The sequence below is a fragment of the Lagopus muta genome, chromosome 10 (genome assembly GCF_023343835.1).
Source record: "Lagopus muta isolate bLagMut1 chromosome 10, bLagMut1 primary, whole genome shotgun sequence".
In the NCBI taxonomy this organism is placed as follows: Eukaryota; Metazoa; Chordata; class Aves; order Galliformes; family Phasianidae; genus Lagopus; species Lagopus muta.
Window position 1 is genome coordinate 17,131,237 of NC_064442.1, and position 19,710 is coordinate 17,150,946.

General features: G+C 38.6%; 1 protein-coding gene across 3 annotated transcripts in view; it reads right to left on the reverse strand.

Annotated features, from left to right (window-relative positions):
- The window catches only part of SCAPER (S-phase cyclin A associated protein in the ER), a 143,439-nt gene that overhangs the window by 81,872 nt on the left and 41,857 nt on the right, over positions 1-19,710 (reverse strand). For all 3 annotated transcript variants that reach the window (XM_048955654.1, XM_048955655.1, XM_048955658.1), the window contains 4 exons: positions 19,042-19,184; positions 15,474-15,555; positions 14,882-15,034; positions 13,004-13,111 (listed from right to left, as the gene is read on the reverse strand). In XM_048955654.1, the coding sequence (XP_048811611.1) occupies positions 13,004-13,111; positions 14,882-15,034; positions 15,474-15,555; positions 19,042-19,184 (486 nt within the window). The remainder of the gene's footprint in view (positions 1-13,003; positions 13,112-14,881; positions 15,035-15,473; positions 15,556-19,041; positions 19,185-19,710) is intronic.

Here is a 19,710-nt window from a genome sequence, read left to right on the forward strand (position 1 = left end):
TGAAGCTATCATTCAAAGGAAAAATCTCCGTTGCTAGGAAAAGTCCCACATGCTTCAGAGATCACTAAAGGTTTTAGATAGCTAAAACAATTTGTCCTGCAAACAGTAAGAGACAAGATGCCACGTGCTAATTACTAAAACACTAACGTGCATTCTGACACACAATTAGACAACTGAGGACCAGATGAAGATGTTAGATATCTAAAAGGTTTCCAAGAACACTCATTGTTGTGGGTTAGAATGGAGTATCATTTTTTTAATTATTTTTTCCCCTCCAGCAGCTTGTGTGCCTCAGTGCTGGAACTCCTCCTTTTCTCTATACTACTTCTTTTGCTCCTTTCCTATAACACAGTTCAGAAAACACAAAGGATTCAACTTCCAGGAAACAGATTATCTCACACCAGAGACATCATGGCTATTATAATGAGAAACTGAACAATTATTAGAAGTGGTGTAGGAGAATAAATGTTGTCCCTCGTGCTCAAGAAACAGTTACTTAACATGTGAACTCCCAGTCAATGTGCCTTTCCTTCCTTCTTGCCTTTTACAGCTACATGAAACCAAAACCCAGCTCTAGCAGTGTAATTCACTGCACTAAATGAAACAACATTACTTTTCCCCTCATTAATGGACTTAAAGTATAGGTAAAAACTCAGTTGTCCATAGAAGTTTTAATTGCAGTCCAGGTTTTACTTAATGCCATTCAAGAGAAGTCTGTCATCACAGCAAGTGATCTTAAGTACACATTCTGTTTTAAGCTTTTAAAGATGTTATTAAAAAGAACTGTTTCCTCCCATACTAGATCAACCACAGTGCAGTTCTAAACACGCATTTAAAATAAATATTTATCGTTTAGAGGTGAATAACTTAGAAGGTCATTCCCTCAAAGCTGTCCATACTTTGCACAGACATGCAACCCCAAGAAGGAACATGGGAATGCCTGCTGCACAGTTTTTGCTCAGTTTTCTCAAGCCACAATTTATATCAGCTTCATTTTCACAAATAAAAGTAAGAAAGTAGTTTAATGCCAGTTTTTAGAGAACACTTGCTACATTTTTAATATAGGAAGGCTTACATTTGTTTTCTAATAGAATACCGAACGCATTATGAAGTATAATTCACCACTGCTTATTAGGATGATTTATCTGCTAAAATGATTAGTGCCACAATGAGAAGCTGTTATTCCTCTTTATTTATTACATATTCTTCAAATTCTATGAAAAAGGTGAAGTGTAACAAATCTAAAAACAATATTTTGCAGAAAAGCTGTAGTTTCTCTCGTTCATTCTTTCAGGGACTCAGGAAGATATTATGCCTCTTGAAAACAAAATAAATCTTGGTGAAACTTCCTGCAAGAAGACCAGTTGGTATTTGTAAAGCATTAGAATATGATATAACCTAGCAATATACATACTTGGTCAAAACAGTAATAGAAATTCCTATCCTAAATCATACCAATGTGAAGTGAACGCTGAATTAATATCACACATAAGAAATCAAACACAAAAATCTAAGCAATTTCCGAAAATGCCAGTGCCTTTAACTTGGCTACACTGCATGGCTCCCAGCATATGTGAGTGTTCTTCCCCAAAATATTGTTTTAGTGAACTGAAACTGTTATAGTTGTACGTGACAGCAAGCTGAGCAGCTTCCACAAGCATGCTTCCCAGTACTCAGATCAAATATTGCCTCCCCACTAATAGTATTAATTAAATTTTAGGAAGTCCTTAAAGAAAAACACTCTTAAGGTACTTCAGAAGGCTGCCTGTTCCCTTAGTGCATGATTCAGTAGAACAAGAGTAAAACACACCAGCATCCAACGGCTCAGTTCGTAACCAATTCAGAGCAGCACACAGCATGAACCGGCCCTGTGCTGGCTATGAAATCCCAACTCATTTTTGTCTCCTCACAGAGAGGCACCCCTCAGCATCTACTCAAATAGCAGTCACTGGCTCTTCCCTTTATTTTCTTTTGTCATAAGGCTCAAACTCCATAGGAAATCAATGGCTTCAAGTTTTTCAGTGTTAAGAAAACAAAGGACTCCCTTCTCAGAGCAAGATATCAATCTTCAGGGTACTTAGCTGTAGGCATCCAGAGGGTGCTCCCTTACTTTAATAAGGATTATCTGATTGGATTGATACATACACCCCTAAACTAGCATCCCTTTGTATTGCTATTTCCCATTAGTTTACATACATCACATCCTATGAGTGATATGAGAAACTGAGAAAAAGTATCAGGGGCTAAAAAATAAATAAATAAATAAATAAATTAAGGACTACTATTTGAATAAATGTCCTACATCCTTATTCAACAATTTTTAAATTTTTTTTATTTTTTATTTTTTACTTTCGTTAGACTTCCAAACTATGTGCTGTATCCTTCAAAGGGACAGTAAGAGCAAAAGGAAGTAAGTGCCCTTTGAAATGGACACCATGTTAGATATGGGGCACATCATCCTCATTCAGGTGCAGTCAACCCACCATCCTCATGCTACATGAGGGCAACAGCAAAGCCACCTCCCAGCTTTGGACAGGTAGCAATGGGGAGAGAGACAAAGAACGACGTCCCTTCTGCAGACACTCAGCTCTTTTCCCCAGTCTGCTCTGGGGCTTAACAGAAGACTTAAGGGTTCAACAAGCACATTCATTTGTCAGCCTGTGGGGGCCAGAACAGGTCCAGCTGTCAATGGCATGAAGGATGGCTACAAACTGTTTCGTTCACGTGAACTCAAGCACTCACACAAGGATATTTCTCAGACTTCTCAGCTTTCAAGTGTGGCAGTTAGGATTAATATCAGACTTCATAGTTAAGCTCATTCAAGTCATTCAAGAGTATTAACATCTTGTGTCACAAAACCATCACTTTCTGAACGCACAGATCAAAGAGCAGGAACATCACTGCAGGCAGATCACCGCCCAGGTGTGAAACAATAGCTAAAAGCTCAGGATGCAGTGACTGCTGGGGTCTGGGAAGATGGCTGCTGCCAACATCACGCAGTGCAGAAACGTCTAATCCTATGGATTATAAGCTCCTAACAGTTATCTGAAAAACAAAACAAAACAACCAAAACACCAGAACCCAAAACCCAAAGCCTTTTAATCCAGTGAGCCATGCTGAAGAACTCTGTCTGATCCTTCAAATAATGAAGTTCTTAAGTAATTTCACTCACACAACCATTGGTTAGAGAGGTTAACATACCAAAAAAAAGTGATTGCTCTAAGTGTGTCAAAGTGAGACTAACCACACGCAGCCTAAACAGCAAGCTTATTTCATCTCCTGAGTGATTTAAGCAACAATTTCATCACCAAATTTCAGGTTTTTTTCCCCTCATTTCCAATAAAGGCAATGCACAGTAATCCATTCACTTCTTCTGAAAGCCTTTTTAAATTTTTTACAATTATTACTATACAAGTCAACGCTGAACGCATTAAGACTAATTTACCTTCTCCACAGATGCAATCTGGGGTTTGTTTCATGACAGTGAAGACGCATTACTGACCTGATTCTGCACTATGCTGAGCATCTTATATAGAGAATTACTCCACACCCTCAGATACTAGCAAACCTCATAGTAGCAAACCTGGAGACTCAGGCTGTTGTAAATGCAAAGCATTAAGTGAAGGCAATTCTCTAGTGAAAGCCTTTATTAAGATCTGTATTCTTACCTACCAAAAAATGTTGCTTTCATTGTGGTTTCTCAGTTTCTACACCAGCAACCTCAATTCTAGTAGTGCAGATTCTCAAAAGCTTCGTTTTTAAGAGTGTTGCAGAACATTGGACTAAACCAGGAAAAATATTAACACTTTTTTTAATCCCAAGATTACAATAAAGCCTGGCTGTGATTACAACAGCTGTGATAGACATTAAGCATCAGATTTCTGCCACCATTTCTCATTCTGATAACTCCTGGATGTTGTGTTGAGGGACATGGTTTAGTGGGAGCTATTGGGAATAGGTGAACGGTTGGACTGAATGATCTTTTAGGTCTTTCCCAACCTTGGTGATTCTATGATTCTATGATTCTCCTGCTCTAATATGCACAATTAGCATCATTTATATGGAAGAGCAAGGTATTAACTTCCATGAAAGTGGCAGAACCTATACCACAAAGAGCAGGTAAGCTCAATGTACAGCTGCTAAACAGGAGAACAGGAACTGAATGTAGATATATTTCTTCACATTCATCTGTATACATTCCTCTATGCATCCATGTGTGGCAATGGCTCCATAATGCAGTAGAGTAGAAATACTCCCTGCAATGTTATTTACATGCATTCATCTCAATAGAAGCTTATTTAAAAAAAATCCCTGGGTATACAGGGGGAGAATGTCTATAGCTGAGAAAGCATATGAAACATAAGATGGTTAATAGAAACAACTTGATATTTAATGGCATTCTGCATATGCACGACATCGTTTAAGAATGTCATTTTAAACTTGAGTTTCACAGACCTCTAGTATTTTTAACATGACACTGAAGACCTTTTAAAAACAATCAAAAAAAACTTCCTGTACAAATATCACTACTTCATTTATAAAGAAGGTGATAAAAATGACGTTAAATGTGCACGCACAACTGCAGCCTCAACACAGCAGATGATAAAATAAGGTTATTTACAAAAGGAGTCTTTGCTTTTCCTCTCTTTTTTCTGTGTCTCAGCCATTTGCATTTCTGCTCACTGAGAATCCTGAAACTTTCCAAAATGCAACAGACAGACCTCAAATACCAACTCTATGAGAAACTGAGTTGCCAAAACCAGTATAGCTAAAACTCAGAAGGTGGCCCACGAAGTCACATTCTTGCTGGTTATTGCTCTGTCCCATTCAGTTGTCTGAAACAGGGACAACTACCCAGTTTTCTTCCTATCTTGAAGTTGATAGTTTCATTTGACAAAGCACTTCTAACCAAGATTTCCTCTATAAGCCAAATTAAGTCTCTATCTTGTGTGACATGTCCGTATCACAAGGATTACATCAACATTATCTGATATCAACTAAATTCTCCAGACTCTAGAATAAAGGTAACTGCAGCATTCTCTGTTAACTGCGTACTGAATCCATGAAATGCTGAGGTGACACAGTTGAGTACAATTTGTAAGCTCTAAACTTGAGAAATATTCCAGTATCAATAGATTACAATATAGTTCATTACAAGAAAAAAAACAAACAACACAACTGCTCACAGCTCAAGGACAAGATTAACACAGAAACACCACTGAGATATTCAGACATGGCAGCACACAGTAGTTTTCACTAAGAGATACCGAACAGAGAATGCAAAAAACACTTTCTAACAAACCCATCTTAAGTTGGAGTATTTCAATCAGTGGTAAAATCTTGAAGAACAGCAAAAAAACCAAAATATGAACTTCAGAAATATTTATAACAGCACTATTAAGTTGTGATGGAAGATCTGCCAAAAGAAATGATTCCTAACAAAGTTTCCTCATTCTAAAATTAGGACTGAATGCAACACCAATACTTATTTCCATTTCCTTTTCTCTTTAAAGCGTTGTCTTGTTATGAATTCTGCCTGGGGCGAGATCTCATAGGAAGAACAACACTGCAGAAAAGCATCTGTATTCACTCAAGCTGAGAAAAAAACCCAACAACCTGGCATTTGTTGCCGTGGGGCAGTCATAAGTTAAGATCCTGTGTTCTCAAGTGCATATCGCTCCACAGTAGCTTTCATGAAGCACTTTATTCCTCCTAATACATAGCAGGAGCAGCCAGGGAAAAAAGGCCCTGGAAATCTTCCCCTCGGAAGCCAGTCAGTCGCAGGCAGGAGCTGCCAGGATCATCAGGCTGTATATCAACCTCTTTCTGCTGGTTTCTGCGAGCTCTGAAGGAACCTGAGCTGCCACAAACCAGCGCTGAGTTCGGTCCTGCTGTACAGCAATGGCCACGTGAAGGCCTGACCTTTCCAATCTACAGTCCACCTCGTAAAGCACACGATACAGCACTTCACTAGCTATGCTGCAATTCTGCGTAAGCTACCCAATTCATGGAAGCAGAAAACACTTTCAGCTATTGGTCTTTCACTTAATACACTGAGCCAAGAGGACCATCCTGAAACCTGAGCTTTTTTTCTCTATTATTCTTCATACCCGTTCCTTTCTGCATTTCTGACGGAAACAGAAGTGACAGAATACCCCAAGACTGGTTATTCTTATTATTGTTGTATTCTTTCCAGCCTTGAATCTCCACGTTTGGAAAGAAAAGGCATTCTTCTAAGTTTCCTAACCCATTTCTGCAGGCCAAGGCAACTTGAAAAATATCTGACACTGGCTATTTATTGAAACTCAATCTTCGGAATCTCCCAGTGCTTGTTTTTACTTTCCTATCAAGATTAAAATAATAGCAGTGAGGAAGAGCATAAATACTTGCAGCAACTTAGATCACATCACAAACGATGTTACTACTTTGCCACTTCTTTTCTTTAACAAGTCAATAGCACACCAAGAATTTGGTAGGTATACAAGGCAAACCAAGAGGCAACTCAGCTGAAACCCAGATATGTGGGCTTTTGGATATACACGTAGAGTATCTTGTTTCAAAATAAGCAATATTCTCTAATGGCAGGATATAATTAAAAAAAGGCCTTTGATATTTATCACCAAGGTCAGGAATTACAGTTTCTCACTTGTATATTACCACTTAAAGGATGTACTTGCCAAACTGTGAAAAGATTTTTAAGGTTCAATTCTAAATCATGTTACCACAGGAATATTGGTTCACAATTTTATTACATGCTTCAACAAGACTCCTCAGTATTCCGATTTTTTCCTCACAGCTTAGGACAGTATTTAATATGGAAAACAGATGCCTAAGTAGACTGTATCAAATGTAGAATTCAGTCTTCAACCTTATAGGCAATGACAGCCTGAAACACAAATCGCCATTAGTGCTCAATGCTAAGTTACAGATCCAATATGTTATAAAATCACGAGCCATGACACACCTCAAAATACAGGGAAGATTCAAGATGATGAAATTATTTACCTGTTATCATTAGTAAGAATTATAACAAGTACTTTGTATGTGACGAAACACATTAAACGAAGTAACAGATAATGAAATATTATTTTCTCAAAATCACTATTTTAAATATCCAGTCAACTTTTACATAAGGATATACTTCAGAAGGTGAGCACAGAGCACTAAAAACCTTTAATTCTACATTCAAAACCAAAGGCTGACCTCTCATGCAAAGTATTTCTTCATTCACTCCTTGAAGTGGTTTTTTTATTTTCTCAGTGAGGGACTGTATTTTTAAGCATGTACAACCTAAACAGTGTTTTCACTGCAAATACTGACTGTGCTTTCAGCCACCTTGCTTGCCCATAAATTCAATGATCCGACAGGCCTGCCACAAAGATATATGGCAAACAATATTCTGCATAGTAGTTCAGATATTCCTTGTGATTTTTAATATCGTTTCCTTTTCTACTGATCACTCCAAACTGCAGGAGCAGAAGGCAAAGGAAAGCTGTTTCTTCCACTGCAGACTGGGGAGAAAAGCTGGAAGGCACTGACATTGTTACGGGGCTGCAAGGGCAAGCATGAGAAAGGGGGAAACACGAGTACAGCCGGCCCTGCCAGCAGTAGCTTCTCTTGCTGGCTGTGAACGTTTGAGATATCAAAGCCAAAAGGAGGAAGGGTGCAGATGTTGGCCATGATCTACAACAGTTAAAGACACAGCCAATAAACAATTAATCACATTTTGGCCAAGAAAAGCCCCACTTTATAATATATTAAATGTAGGAAGCTATTGCTGCACAAACTACAAAAAAATATAATTGATCCACACAGTGCTGAGAGATGTTCTGCAAGCTGCATCTTGGATTAAACTTCACAACTGCAGGACGGTTTTTGGCCACTTCTTGCAAGCAGCGCATTCACAGCAGAATGACAAAGCCAAGCAGTTCCTGTGCTGAAATGATTCCAGGTAGGCAACAGGTATGAAACATCCACAAAAATGGGCCACAGATGCTTGGCTTAATTCTATTCCTGTGCTACACAAAGTCCTCTAAAAATCGTCCCTTCCTTGAGAGAGGAAACAAAATAGAGCAGAGAAAAACTGAGAAGCAGAGGAAAAAACCAGATGGACTCCCATCAATGCAGCTTTGCAAATATCTTGTCTGGGCTAAATGCAACAGCACCCCATGCATGGGGCTGTTCAAAGCTCACACCTGCTGCTATTCTCTACTATGTGTGATTACAAATCCATTTTGTAATCTCCCCAACAGTTCAGTGCAAGCAGCCTTACATTTAACATAACACAAAGCACTGCAGCTATGCATAATTTTACCCTCTCAAATAAAACAAAAGAGAAAGTTAAATAGTAAATGGTAGCTGGATAACTATAATCAGATGCCAAGAAAGTGAATTTATAACAGTGTCTGTAGTCTGTGGGGGTAAAAGAAACAGGAATATTGACCAAACTATCTAGCAGAAATGATTTAAGTGTTACAAAACATGAGCTCTGAGTCAAAACTGCTTCCTTGCATAGCAATGGTCACAACTGATAAGCAGTACAACACAGGTATCACCAACTCTCTGAACAAGAAAACTTGTAAATAAAGAAGAAAATGAGAACACATCAGATATGAAAACATTGCCACGGTTTTAATTATTTCCTCAGTATAAAATACTTCTTAATTTCCTCAGTAAAAAATAATGGAAACAGCACGGAATTTTGAGAAAGCGGTTTGACTTTTTAAAGGAAAGCATCCACCACTCCTACACTTCTTACAATTCCTAACAACATCAGCTTCTCCTGTGTGCTGCACAGGCCATAAACCTTACAAGGCTAGAACAGAATTTGTAGCAGCACAGCTCTGCTTTTCCAGGCAGCCTCTCACCACATCCTGGCAAAAGAGCAATCCTGCCAGGGTAATAGCATCTGTACCAGGGGAACTTGCCAGCACAGCTATGCACACTGTAAATCAGACCCCTCTACAATCTAGGCTTGCACCAGAAATGCTTGCACTGCAACCCCAGCCAACTTGACAACCCACATGACAGATCGAGCTACTGGTTGTCCACCTGATTTTTTCTTAAAGGGAATGTGGGTGGCCTTAATCAACCATGTCTTTCTATAAATCCTCACATTTTAACACTGTCAATCTTCAGACAACAGGAACTGCTTCTCTCCATCACCAGATTGTGTTCTCATTTATATCCCTAAGAAGTTATTTCATTTAGATTATGACCGAACAGTCCGCTTCCTTCCCTGATTAAAAAAAACATTCTTCACATTTGCAAACAAAGGGCTGTTAATATTCCTCCACCTTTTTTTGGAATACACGAGTACGTACTTTATATATATATTAACCAACTTCCTCTCCTGCCAAGGTACTCATTCCATATGTTTTTTCAGGAGTACCTTTCATGGACTAGAAGCATTCATAGATGGCATGGAATTACATGGTTTATACTCCACACATCCCTTTCTTCAACACTATTTGAAATGCTGTATGAGATAGGACAAGTTGAAAGAAGGAAGCTGGGATTATAATGTATAATTCTCAAAGCAAACGAAGACCAGACAAACAAGAAAAAAAATAGAAAGTGGAGGAACAAAACCAAAACATCCCCAGAGCTGCAGGTGAGAGGAAAAACATAGAAAGTCCCTGTAGAGATCTCAGAGATCAGTGTATGCTGCCTTAGGGCATTTCCATGGGCACTGCTTTGGTCACGTCAGTGGCCTCTATATGAGAAGTCCTTTTAGCACATCCGCTCTGATTCAGCAAAAGAAGTCATAACTTCAAGCTGACTGATCAGTTCCAGTGACACTGAAACCAAATGGCATGCTTCGTTTACCTGCTTTGCTGAACTGAAAGCAATATGAATGTTAAGGCAGGGGACAGGAAATCAATAGCACAGAAAATAGCAACCTGGAAAGAAGGTAAAGCTGTAAGCTTGATGGAAGAAAAACTGCACTTCATCAGCAGGCACAATCTCCATAGAGAGGGAACACAGACAGGACACTGTAATGCACTGAAGATCCCAGTGAAATGGCATGGGACAAAGACAGCATTGCACATTTCTGAAACGTGGCAAAGGAAAGACAAAACCCACCCTGTTGGAAGAGCTTTGCCATCTATGCTAATAAGCATATTCATATGAGACTGAACAAAAGAGGAGTTAAAAAAAAGCAAAAAAAAAGTGAACAGAGCTCAATGTGCTTTGATATGATAACCAGATTTTCAAAAGCAATAGAATTTACTCTATGAGGAATCTACACTCTTTTCAGTTTCAAACTGATGATGATGAATCCTCCTAAAAGGAAAATCCAAAAGTTGGAGATGAAACAAAGCTGTCATGCTATCTCAGAAATAACTTCATGTTTTTAGTACCTTTATTCATAACAAAACTTTCGTTTTCAAGTTTCACCACATAATCACCTTTACAAGTGAATTCATCTTCTTAATTGAAGTCCAATACTACCTGTCAGCAACTGCACAATGTTTAATTCCAGAACAACAGAAAGAAAATTTTCTCTGAAGATGTTATAGAACCTACAGTTATTAGAGCAAAATCTAGAGTAATTATTTCTTTTTATATCCAACGAGCACCCAGCCCACAGAAATCAGTGTCAGTGCTTATGTGATGCAGCTTCTAGCTTTTTGCTTACAGTCAAATCAACTAAAAAAAAATCCTCACTGTATGAAAGCATATTATACAACACACACTTAACCTCCAAAGTCTGAAGGATCTCCTTAAGTCTTACCTTCTGTAATGCTGATACATTTAAATTCCTTCTGTGATTTCTCAATTAATAACAAAGAAATCCTATGGCTAGATTGCAATTTAAAAAAAAAAAGAAAAAAGATTTCTTTCTAGACAGCTACCTATTACACTTAACAAGCTTAAAACAAAATGAGTCAAAGATCAAGAGCAACTTATCTGAGGTGTCAAGTGCATAAGGTTAAAGGTGAAATTTTATTAGGTCAGAGGTGATATAAATAAAATCTTTTATGTCAAAGAAGAAGGGCCGCAGATGAGATGTATATAATCTAAAGGCATCACAGATGACAAGTAATAACTTTAAGTAGTACAAGTGTGTTCTCACTGCAGATATCTTTGCTGATTAAAAAATTGAAAACAGTGATGAATAACTGAAGATATTGCAGTGCTTCTCTGGACTACAGCTCCACTTCTACATGACATTCTGCACGTCTGCTCTCAGGTACTCCTGAACTTACCTGAAGTTACTGAATGCATTTCTTGTGGGGTAAGGCAATGTTTGGCATTAACTGCCCGCACTGAATAGAAAGGTACACAAAGTAGACAGCTTTCATACATAAGTGGTATTTCCGTTCACTGTAACCAGGCACCTAGTGCATGTATCCACTGCTGCTCTCTAAAAAGACAAAACTGGAGTGGGGCCTCAGGCCAAGGAGACTTCAGATTACAATAGCACAGCTTAGAATTTTATACTTGGGCTATTTAAAATACAGATAAAAATACTGCAGTATGACATATTGTTAAATTGCCAATACATCAAATATTACACATCACCTCAGTTAAGAATACTTAAATCTGCTTTTGTAACCACTGTGTTGTTCAGTTACAGTATGTACTCCCTCTTCCTTCTGGACTAACTCAAGAAATCCCATGTATTTAACCCTGATCTTAAGCTCACACTCCAATCCAATGTTTTGATGAAAAGCAGGAGATTTAAGCACATGATGCTGGACACAATAAAATCAAGATATCTGTGCCCTCTAGTGGAATTTCTTTTTCTCCAGCTGGGGCACAAAAACAGCTGACAATGCAGTCCCCCTTTCTGGAGGACACAAGTGTTAAGCTACCAACCAAATGTTGTGCACAGTGTGCAACTACTCTCAGACCAAACAACATCTAGTTCACTTCTTTCCTCCATATTGCTCTGAGGCAGTGGCACAGCAAGAACCAATCAGCTGTGGCTAGCTAGAAACAAATAAAGGCTAAAAAGATGAGTGAAAACTCAGTGCTACAGACTGCCCACTCTTTGGTGCATGCAGTGATGTGATGGAATTCCAGGAAGTCCCACAGCTCACATGTATTTCTAAGTATCTGGATGCAGTATGAAGGCTTCTCCCTTATATGGAACTACAGCAACCCGCTATCTAAAATCAAATTCTAAACAACTCCCACTGGCCACTAAAGAGAGCAGAAAAGAAAGAGACAAGAAACAGCATATTTTTGTTGCAGTTCGGAAAGGGCAACTCAGCAGAAACGTTGCATCTTCCAGTGACAGACACTTCTGGGGACTGGAGTACCTCAATGACTTAACTCACCAGAGCTTTTTACAAAGGGACAGACAGTATCTGTGGCAATGATGAGCTGTAACAAGAATAGTTCAACCAATAACCACAGTAACAAGAACCATGAAGGAAAGACACATCAGGATTACTGAGCACTAACATCTGAATAGCTTTGGATGGAAAGCTGCTGCAAAAAGATGCTGCAAGATTCTTCAGCCCTTCATCAAAAGCTACTTGGAAGAAGCAAGAGATAAAGGAATAAGTAAGGGATTGCCAAAGCTGCTAAAGTGAGATAATTAAAAATAACATTTGAGTTTAAAAGGGGAATCTTATTTGTCCATTCTAAGTATCTTGAAGGATCATCCTTGTGGGGAAGCTATTTTACAGATATGCAGAAGTAGCCTTTAATAAAAGCAGTGAAGAATGCTTATTATTTGGAAAGTATAAAAAGGAGAGAAAATTAAAACTCATGGAACACAAACATGATGATAGGAAGAACACCTGTGGATGAGCAGGAGAGCAATTAGTCACATTTTTATACGCAACCTCAAATTGCCTTGTGTATCTGAAGCCCTGGCTTCCTTCATTCTTTCCATAAGATTTCTGTACTCAAAAAGGCACTGATATTCCCATGCTAATACAAATACCTTTGGTTCCTTTCACTTCTAGGAATCTTCAAGACTTTCTCAGGATGAGAAAAGGAAATTAAAATAGAAAAGGTTATTGAAATAAAACAAACAACATACCACTTCTTCATCTGAAAGCTCTCGTCCTTGTATGCTGCTGTTCTCTCTCACAGCTTGCTGGTGTTTTTTCCCTTTAATGTGGCTAAAAAGGTACACTTCTGAGGAAATCTGCAATGACAGTGAGTTATCAGTTACTTTTTACCCTTGATAATCAATAGTGAACATAGAAATAACACTGTTTTTAATATAACATATGCCAGTCTCAGAAGTTCAGAATCTGTCACCTAATAAAGTAACATCAGTTACTGTAAACAGCACTAACACCATTACCATTGTGTTTACTTTTACTAAAAAGAGCATTTGTGCTTTTGTCACATACAATTTCACAGACATGTTTAACATCACAAGGGTAACTACAGAGGAATGTACTGTTAACTGCAACTGAAGATTACCTGAAAACACTTACCCGACAGGAGAGCAATACTCTGTCATCAACAGAAAGTTAAGGGATATTGATTATGAAAAAAAAAGGTGGTTTTTTTCCCCCCCATTTTTTAAAGAATATTTTAGGTTATTGTTTCAGCAGACTATTTCCACTGTGTTACTGATCAAAACCCCAAACCACCCAGCATTCTTCATGCTAACTCATCCCTACTCAAAGGCTGGCGCAGCTGCCTATGTGACCACAAGGATAGCTTTTGTGACACCAATGCTGCATCTTGAATGTTGATAATGTGGCACACAGAGCAGATTTCAAAGAATATATATGCAGTGGTTTTTCATTTTCATATCTCAAGCACAGAACTTAATCCCTCAACCTAGGTTTGTATAACCATCTTTTGTGCAGATCTTTAGAGCAAATTACACCATGATTTGCTGGCCAGCAGAGGAATATGTTAAAATATGCTGGCTTCTCATCTCATTCTCACTTTACTCTAATTTCACCAATTAATAAAACTTACATTCTGAAAGACATGAATGAACGTGTAGGAGTCCAGCCTGCTGAACCAACGGTTTCTGTTTCAGCACTACCTGAAGTGGTCCTATGCACTCTTAAATTAATGAATGAAGAGTAGTCATAGAATGAGAGAATCACAGAATGGCTTGGGCTGGAAGGGACCTCAAGGATTGCCAAGGCTCCAACCCCACTGCCACAGACAAAGCTGCCAACCTCCACATTTTAATGTAATGTGGGACAGAAGGCTTTGCACAGTAATCCAAGCCAATGAAAGCAATTAACAAGAACTGACCTCCCTGTTTCCTACTCAGTGATTGTATGGCTCCCTCTTCTCTAGCATTCCTCTGGCACATAGAATGGTACACACAAGAAGAGATAACCTGTTGAGAGTGAAGATCTGCCAAGCCAAAACCTGGCTTCTGATATGACCAGAAAATAGATGTTCAGTGGAAAGTAAAACAGTACTGATTGTTCTCTTCAACAGTAAAAGCCTCCAATTAAACTCAGTTTGAGAACTTCCTGGGCTCACTGTGTTTTCTCTGTAGGCAGTAACCTTCAGGGAATTTCAGTCCAATGAAACTTGTCCAGTCATCCCCTGAACACATATTAAAATCAAGTATCTGCAGGATATTATATGAAAGCTTTCACAGCTCAGCAAACAGCTACGTAAAGAATCTCATTCTTTACTTTATATCTAGATTTTCTATCTAGCTTCATTTGATGATCCCTCAGTTTTTTTTATAAAAAGACAGAGCTACCAACTGAGTACAGTCCACACCTTCACACCTCTGATTCTACAGGTACTCCAAATGTGCCGTAAACCACCCTGTTCATAGACAGAAAAAGCTGAAGTAAGGTGCGCTTCACAAATGCACCAGGACGCAGCGCACGCACCGTGCTCTTATCTGGGAATGAAACACCATTCGTAGCTGCAAGACTCAGGCTGGCCTTGCAACTCTGACAGCAGCCCTCTGACTTACCATCACATTGCATAACGAGCACTGCTTTTTGCGCTCATACGGTGTGAGTTTCGGTGCATAATCAGTATTAGCATGTCTTCCACTGCTCAATTCAGCTGCTTTCTCTTTTCGTTGTTCAATTTGTTCCATGTGCCTTCTAATACTTTCATCATGCTGAATGCAAAGTAACAAAAGCAAAGGGGAAAAAAAAGGGTATGAAGTAAATGGTATAGAAATACTGAGAATTACTGAAGTTTGCACAGCTAGGATGAATGTATGTTAAACTGAATAAACTGAAACTTTTTTTTTTTCTTGTAAGGCATCAGAAGTCACCACACACCAGAGACTTTAGCATCTGCTGTATCTGCATAGCAGGTACAGCTCACTGGATTCTTTCAAGGGTTTCACACTTAACTTGCATGGAAATAGAACAAACGTGTAACTATTACTTAAAATCCGAGACTGAGGTTAAAAAAAAAGGTAGCTTAGGGCACATTTTAACATACTGTAATATCTTTACTAAATAAAACAGATACAGAACTTATTCTAGAGAATTCCTGTATTGCTATTGTATTTTTTCAACTAAAGTATTTTCTTTAGTTTTAATTTTTACCTTCAGCTGAATCTTTTTCTGCAGTTCTTCCATAGCTTCTTGTTGAGCTGCAGTTAGAGCTGCCAATCTCTCTTCTCGATCTCTAACAAGAAGATGATAAATGCAGAGAGAAACTTTTAGTATTATATTGAGGCTGAAAAATAATGACAATGCCATGTTTTGCCTCCATTAACATTCTGCAGTCAGCGACCATTTTCACTGAACCACAGGGAAGGAGTACAACGGCAAATCAAAGTAAAACCATGAAGCAATAAGGGAATTACATTTCATAGTGAATATTTAAAGACACAGATAAAACTTTGAACACCAACAAACGAGTTACAAGTGACAAGTGATAAACTGATGCGCTAAAAAGTCACAATTCTAAATTTTCAAGTTGCCAAAGGACAGCAAAACAATTAAGCATTTACTTTAATATTGCTTTCTGCACAAAACTGAAGAGGCAGGAACTATTCTTGTTTACTGTGTCTACAACCCTCTCCCAATAATGGAATCGTGCCTTAAAGATCAGTCAATGCTCCTCAGTCTTTGCTACTGGCAGCTACTATGAAAGATTCCAGCAGTGCCACATCTATTGCTGGTGGAGATCTGATATACATACAGGAAAATGAGATTTCAGTTAGTCATAAATAAAACCCAAGATTAACAGAAGATGCAAAGGGAATCCCCTGAGCAGCAGCCCACTGAAGAAAGCAATAAAAGCAAAGTAACCACGGTAGAAATAAAATAGAAGGCTCAGATAATATCACTTTTTGAAAAGTCACAGCAAGTATAAAAGCAGACAGGAGAGACAACAGGACAGGAAACAAGATTAACAATAAACATAAGAATTGGTCATTCAGAAATAAGCAAACTCTTTCAAATGCCATGGACATAGGCAGGAGAGTGAGAAAGACACGATGGATTAGAAGCATTATAAACTTCATGTGCTGTTTCCCAGAGAGTTTACAGAAAGACTGAGCTAGTCTTTGATTTTGCTTTAAAAAAGAAAAACTTCTGACTTGCACCATGAGCTGAAACAAATCCTAACTATCATAACACAACCCAAATCCGAAGTGTAGTTACGTCTTTCAGTCTACATTTTAAAATACTTGTTTAATCCTACAGGCTAGGACAAATCAATATCGCTGCATACATGGATTAACAGTGTTTGAAACAAAACTCTCAAGTTCCCAATTATATAGCATCAATGTTATCCCTCTCTAGGCCCTCCTGAAATGCATACTTTTTACATTATTAGGTTACATTTTACAGTTGTTTTATGATTTCTATTGATAAGAACAAAATTTTCCATATACAGGATTATCATTCTCTGGAATATAAAATCCACAGAAATTACATCTAAAACTTTACGGGAACATTAACATATCACAAGGGCAGAGGGGTTTTAAAGTCAGTTCTAAACACACTAACCCTTTCATACACGTGCTTTAACCACCACCAGAAGCACATACATATAAAGCTTATATAAAGGAAGCATCCTGCCTTTGGGCTGAGTCAAATCCTAGCAGAACCTGAGCAAGTCGAAGGCAGAGACAGAAGGGGCAGTGCAGAGAGTTTGCTGTCAAACTCATCTCTCACTCAGCTTTTGAACCACAACACTTTGCATCCTGCTCTGCTGTGTTAGAGAAGCCTCAGAACTCTTAATAAGGAGACAAGATTGAGGCCAGAGGTAACAGAATGCCAGGTTGCAAGGCACCATGTACACAGCCTTTCCTACTCACTCAGAAACGGAAGAATAAAGAAGAGAGAAAAGGAGGGGAAACCCCATCTATTTCATTTAACCAGCACCTGTCAAAGAACTGCAAGCACTTACCGCAGTATCAAATACAAAGCAACTGAAAACGGAGTGTTACAGAATCAAATAAGGGGAAATTTGCTGAAATAGTGCTAACAGAGGGCAAATGGAAACTGCAAGTCTTCTCATCATAATGAAAGAAATAGGGGGCAATAAAGGCAAGAAGCAATTCTAAAACTGATTAAATAAGAAGAATACAGGATTGTAGAGTACCACAGAAGGCAGAGAATGTTTTAAACATCTTTTTCCCCAAGTTATTTAACACTTATTTCAAATCCCAGAAGTCATCCACCCTTTGGAAAGAGACGTAAAAATGTCTTGAGCCTTGTAAGAACTGCCTGTTGTGATGATAAGAATAATCCCTGATCAATGCCTCCTGTTCACCATCTTAAATAAACTACAACCACATCACAGCCTTTTGTCTGTATAAAATATTAAAGTTTTGTTCCTCAATTTTCCAGCTTTCAAGAAAACCACCTTGTTTTTTCCAGATAAGCTCACAGGTATTCCTCAACATATTACAATATTACCTCAACAGCCACACAGACAGATGTCTGTGGTAGAAGAGGGCATACAATATCAGAAAGATGTGGAAGTTTCACACATGCACACATTGTCATCTCAAAACAGCACAATCCTCCTCTCTGCCAGCCCTCATCTACCTCAAGAGAGTCAGATGCTGACCGAGGCCTTCCCTCTTGCTCCCACTGTGACTGCAAGTCAAAACATTCAGGAGAGGTCCACAAAGTCCTGAGCAAGGCCACGGATCCAACCCACTGTTATATCTAAACATCCCACTGAAAATGATCTCTTCATGATGTCAAGCTAGAATTGCCCATGATTTTTGAGCGTGCATTGATCACTTTCTTCCATTTCAGAATATTTTATTTGGAGAAGAAAAACAATTCAGGATGATTTCCTATAAAACAAGCTCACACAATCAGAATGTTTAAACCACCACCATTGAATGCTTCATGCCATAAGAATACAACTTCAGTTTAGATTTTATGGAACACTTGTGGTAATGGAACTATAAGGAAAAAGTGTATATAAGGAGGTGAATCCAAATAGAACTAGGCAAATAAAACAACAAAAAGAAAGAAGCTTTTTCTGAATCAGACTTGTAAGTAAACCTTCCTCACACACCACACTGTCACACCCTACACCCAAGGGTGTACTTTCAATACTTTCTCTTTGCTCTACACTTTGTCACAAATGAAAGAGAGAGAAAAGCCCACCTGAAAACCCCTTTATGAACTTCTGTTCATGGGCAAAAACATAAAACAAGTACTTCACAGGCAGTGGAATTAATTAAGCCTGGTTTCCCGGCTTTGTGCTTCACAAATGAAGTCTCTGGTGTCTACAGAAAAGGTGAAGTCAAATTGATGCCAGTAAGTCCAAAAGTTACTGGAGAGCAAAGGAAATAGCGAATGCAGAGATATTAATCTTGCTTCCTTTGAAAACTAAGCTAAAATATAAAAAAGGCAAATTATTAAAAGGTCTTGTTAGCAATAAAAGTAAGATGAAGTAATGTTAACAATATATAATAAAATACAGCATTGCACGTTGCAGCATGCGTGTACCTAAGGAATCCAAAAATCTATTACAGAACTTATGAATTTTGTTCTTTCAAACCATTCATCAAGAACATTTATTAATGCTACTTTAAAAATACTAAGCCAGAAGACACTTATTAATACACAGAAGATGCAGTTTGCCTGAAAGGATAATGATGAAGTAGAGGAAACAAGAAAAATGTGGCAAAGTTACCTGGCCCTTTCCCGTGCTGCATCTTCCCGTGCTTTCTCTTTCTCTTGCCTCTGCTGTTCAATCCGTGCTTCTTGTTCTTTCCTTTTCAACAGCAACTCTTCAACCCGAGCTTGGCGTTCTGCTTCCAGAGCTCTTTTGCGCTCCTAGTTGAAGAAAAATAAATTTTAACTCCTCTTTTAGGAAAAAAAATTCCTTCATAGAATTCTTCCTTGCTTTCATGATGTTACTTCAACACGCACTTCTGTCAGATGAAGGACTGATGCGTATGTTCAAGAGACTAAACAGAAAATTGAACGCACAACTGTGTGAACTCAGCCACAATTTTGCTCATCCTGAGGAGGATGAACAACCAGAAGTTCAACAAAATGATCAATGAGAACAAAGCATTTTGAATCTCTAAAAGGATAAACATGATGCAGAACCAAAATATATTCCCACAAAATACTGATATTTAAATCTGGTACAACATCTGGCCATTTCCTCGGGTCCTGTTTGTTGCCTGGGAGAAGAGGCCAAACCCCTCCTCACCACAACCTCCCTTCAGGAAGTTGCAGAGTGCCATGAGGTCTCCCCTGAGCCTCCTCGAGACTGAACAATCCCAGCTCCCCCAGCCACTCCTCATAAGGTTTGTGCTCCAGACCCCTCACCAGTTTTGTTGCCCTTCTCTGA